At 59.3% G+C, this 2,813-nt stretch overlaps 1 protein-coding gene across 1 annotated transcript in view; it reads right to left on the minus strand.

The window, feature by feature from the left end:
* LOC112110156 (vasoactive intestinal polypeptide receptor 1-like) overlaps positions 1 to 2,813 on the minus strand; it is a 76,778-nt gene that overhangs the window by 56,143 nt on the left and 17,822 nt on the right. The window contains exon 3 of the mRNA XM_026657817.1: positions 568 to 584. Coding sequence (XP_026513602.1) covers positions 568 to 584 — 17 coding nt within the window. The remainder of the gene's footprint in view (positions 1 to 567; positions 585 to 2,813) is intronic.

A 2,813-nucleotide genomic window follows, 5' to 3' on the forward strand; every position in this document is an offset into this window, starting at 1 on the left:
TTCCCAGTCCCAGCTTGGGGGCTGCTGCGGAAGGGGAGAGAGGGAGAAACACCACCCCCCACTTCTTCCCAGTCCCAGGGGAGAGAGGGCACATCCATCGCATTAGAAAGGTTAAGACTACTGATATTAAAATATGAGTTGTGTGCTTTTATGTGTAGAACAAAAAAACATTAATTATTATTAAGGGTTTTTTTTTATATAGCACTTTTATCCAAAGTGCTTTACAATAGTTAGCTAACGGTACAAACAACATTTGGAAAGCTCATTAAGTGGTCCGCCGAGACCCGCAGCAATTTTCAAATGGTCTGCGAAAAAAAAGTTTGAGAACCCCTGCTCTAATTGATCAGCAACATAACAACAAAGCAGCGTTAACCAGGATGACTTTAAGTGAGGAGTTACTGTATATTGGCTTACAAGGCAGGTGTGTGTGGGGGGGGGCGGGACTTGGACTTGTTCTGGGCACCACCAAAAATCATACAACCCTGCCGCCCCTGAGCAGGAGTCAGAAATCACTAAGATGCCAGTGCCCGCATCAGCACCCTACGCTCCCACCCAGCCGCTCCCCACAGCCGCCCTGCAGCCTCCTTCCGCCGGGGTCAAGGAGACACAAAGCAGCTGCTCAGCCCCTCAGCAAATGCCCCTCTCTGGGGGCTGAGTTGGCTCCTCCTGCTCTGTGCAGGCCCTGCAGAAACCCTCCAAACAAAGGGGGCATCCTGGGGCAGATGGCAGGTTGGCCAGAGGAGGGCGGGGGCAGCTTGGGGGCTGGAGGAGGCATGGCTGGGGCAATTCTGCACCTCAGATATTCCCTGGCTGCAGCAAGGCCCAGAGACCATGGCATCTGGGTCACAGGCCTGAGGCTGCACTGGTCTGTGCTGGGGGTCAAAGACAGAACCAAGGAGGCAACCCCCTCAGCCCCTGCAGCAGGCCTAGCAGGTACATGGACAGGCTGGGCTGGGTGCCACTAGCCCCTGTGAACCATCCAAGCCTCTGGGTGATTCTGAACCAGGAACAGAGAGCTGCCCAGCACCAGCTCCTCAGCCCAGGATGAAGGGCAGGTTTCTCCACTCCTTCCTGAATGTTCCTGCGGCTCGGTCTCAATGAGTCTCATTCCCTGACATCCAGCATTAGCTCTAGAGTTGCCAACTTTCTACTCGCACAAAACCGAACACCCTTGCCCTGCCCCTCCTCCAAGGCCCGCCCCCTGCCCCGCCCCTTATCTGAGGTCCCACCCCCTGCTTACTCCTGCCGCCCCTCTCTCTGTCGCTCGCTCTCCCCACCCTCACTCACTCGCTCATTTTCACCGGGCTGGTTTTGGGGGTTGGGGTGTGGGAGGGGGTGAGGGCTCTGGCTCGGGGTGCAGGCTCTGGATGGGGCTGGGGATGAGGAGTTTGGGGTGCTGAAGGGTGCTCCGGGCTGGGCTCTAGGGGTTCAGAGGGTGGGAGGGGGATCAGGGGTTGGAGCACAGGAGGGGGTGAGGGGTGAAGGCTCTGGGTGGCGCTTACCTCAAGCAGCTCCCGGAAGCAGCGGCATGTCCCTCCTCTGGCTCCTATGCGGAGGCGTGGCCAGGCGGCTCTGCATGCTGTCCTGTCCACAGGCACCGCCCCCGCAGCTCCCATTGGCCACGGTGTGGAGTGCCCTGGCTGCCCCTTCGGGGTGGGGGGAACATGCAGCTGCTTCTAGGAGCTGTGTGGAGCCACACCAGGCAGGGATCCTGCCTTAGCCCTGCTGCACTGCCGACCGGACTTTGAATGGCCTGGTCAGCAGTACCAGGGTCCCTTTTCAACCAGGTGTTCTGGTCGAAAACCAGACCCTGGCAACCTTAGATAGCTCTGTATGAGGGGAAGCATCATCCACCATCTCTCACCAGGATGCAGCTCAGGACAGTGCCCTGGTCTCACTGCTTTCAGGGAAGTGTCCTTTGGAGGCAACACTCCCTCTTTGGTCAGCCTCTGGGATGTGGCATAGGGCTGTGTCAGGCTGTGGGATGTGGCATAGGGCTGTATCAGGATGTGGGACATGGCATAGGGCTGTGTCAGCCCACGGGACATGGTGCAAAGTTGTGTCAGCCCACAGGACGTGGCGTAGGGCTGAGTTGGCCTGCGGGACATGGCGTAGGGCTGTGTCAGGCTGTGGGATGTGGCGCAGGGTTGTGTCAGCCCACGGGACGTGGCGTAGGGCTGAGTTGGCCTGCAGGACATGGCGTAGGGCTGTGTCAGGCTGTGGGATGTGGCGCGGGGTTGTGTCAGCCTGCGGGACATGGTGCAGGGCTGTGTCAAGCTGCGGGACATGGCGTAAGGCTGAGTCAGCCTGCGAGATGTGGTGTAGGGCTATGTCGGCCTGTGAAACGTGGCATAGGGCTGTGTCAGTCTGCGGGCTGTGACATAGGGCTGTGTCAGGCTGCAGGACGTGGCGTAGGGCTGTGTCAGCCTGCAGGACATGATGTAGGGTTGTGTCAACCCGCGGGTAATGGCGCAGGACTGTGTCGGCCTGGGAGACGTGGCATCAGGCTGTGTCAGGCTGTGGGACATGGCGTAGGGCTGTGTCGGTCTGCGAGACGTGGCGTAGGGCTGCGTCAGGCTGCAGGACATGGTGCAGGGCTATGTCGGCCTGTGGGATGTGGTGCAGGGCTGTGTCAGGCTGCGGGATGTGGCGTAGGGCTGTGTCGGCCTGTGGGATGTGGCATAAGGCTCAGTCAGCCAGCAGGACATGGTGTTGATCAGTGACAGGCTGTGGGATGTGGCGTAGGGCTGTGTCAGGCTGCGGGACGTGGCGTAGGGCTGTGTCAGGCTGTGGGATGTAGCATAGGGCTGTGT

The sequence above is a fragment of the Terrapene carolina genome, unplaced genomic scaffold (genome assembly GCF_002925995.2).
Source record: "Terrapene carolina triunguis isolate 2854851 unplaced genomic scaffold, T_m_triunguis-2.0 Scaffold318, whole genome shotgun sequence".
In the NCBI taxonomy this organism is placed as follows: domain Eukaryota; kingdom Metazoa; phylum Chordata; order Testudines; family Emydidae; genus Terrapene; species Terrapene triunguis.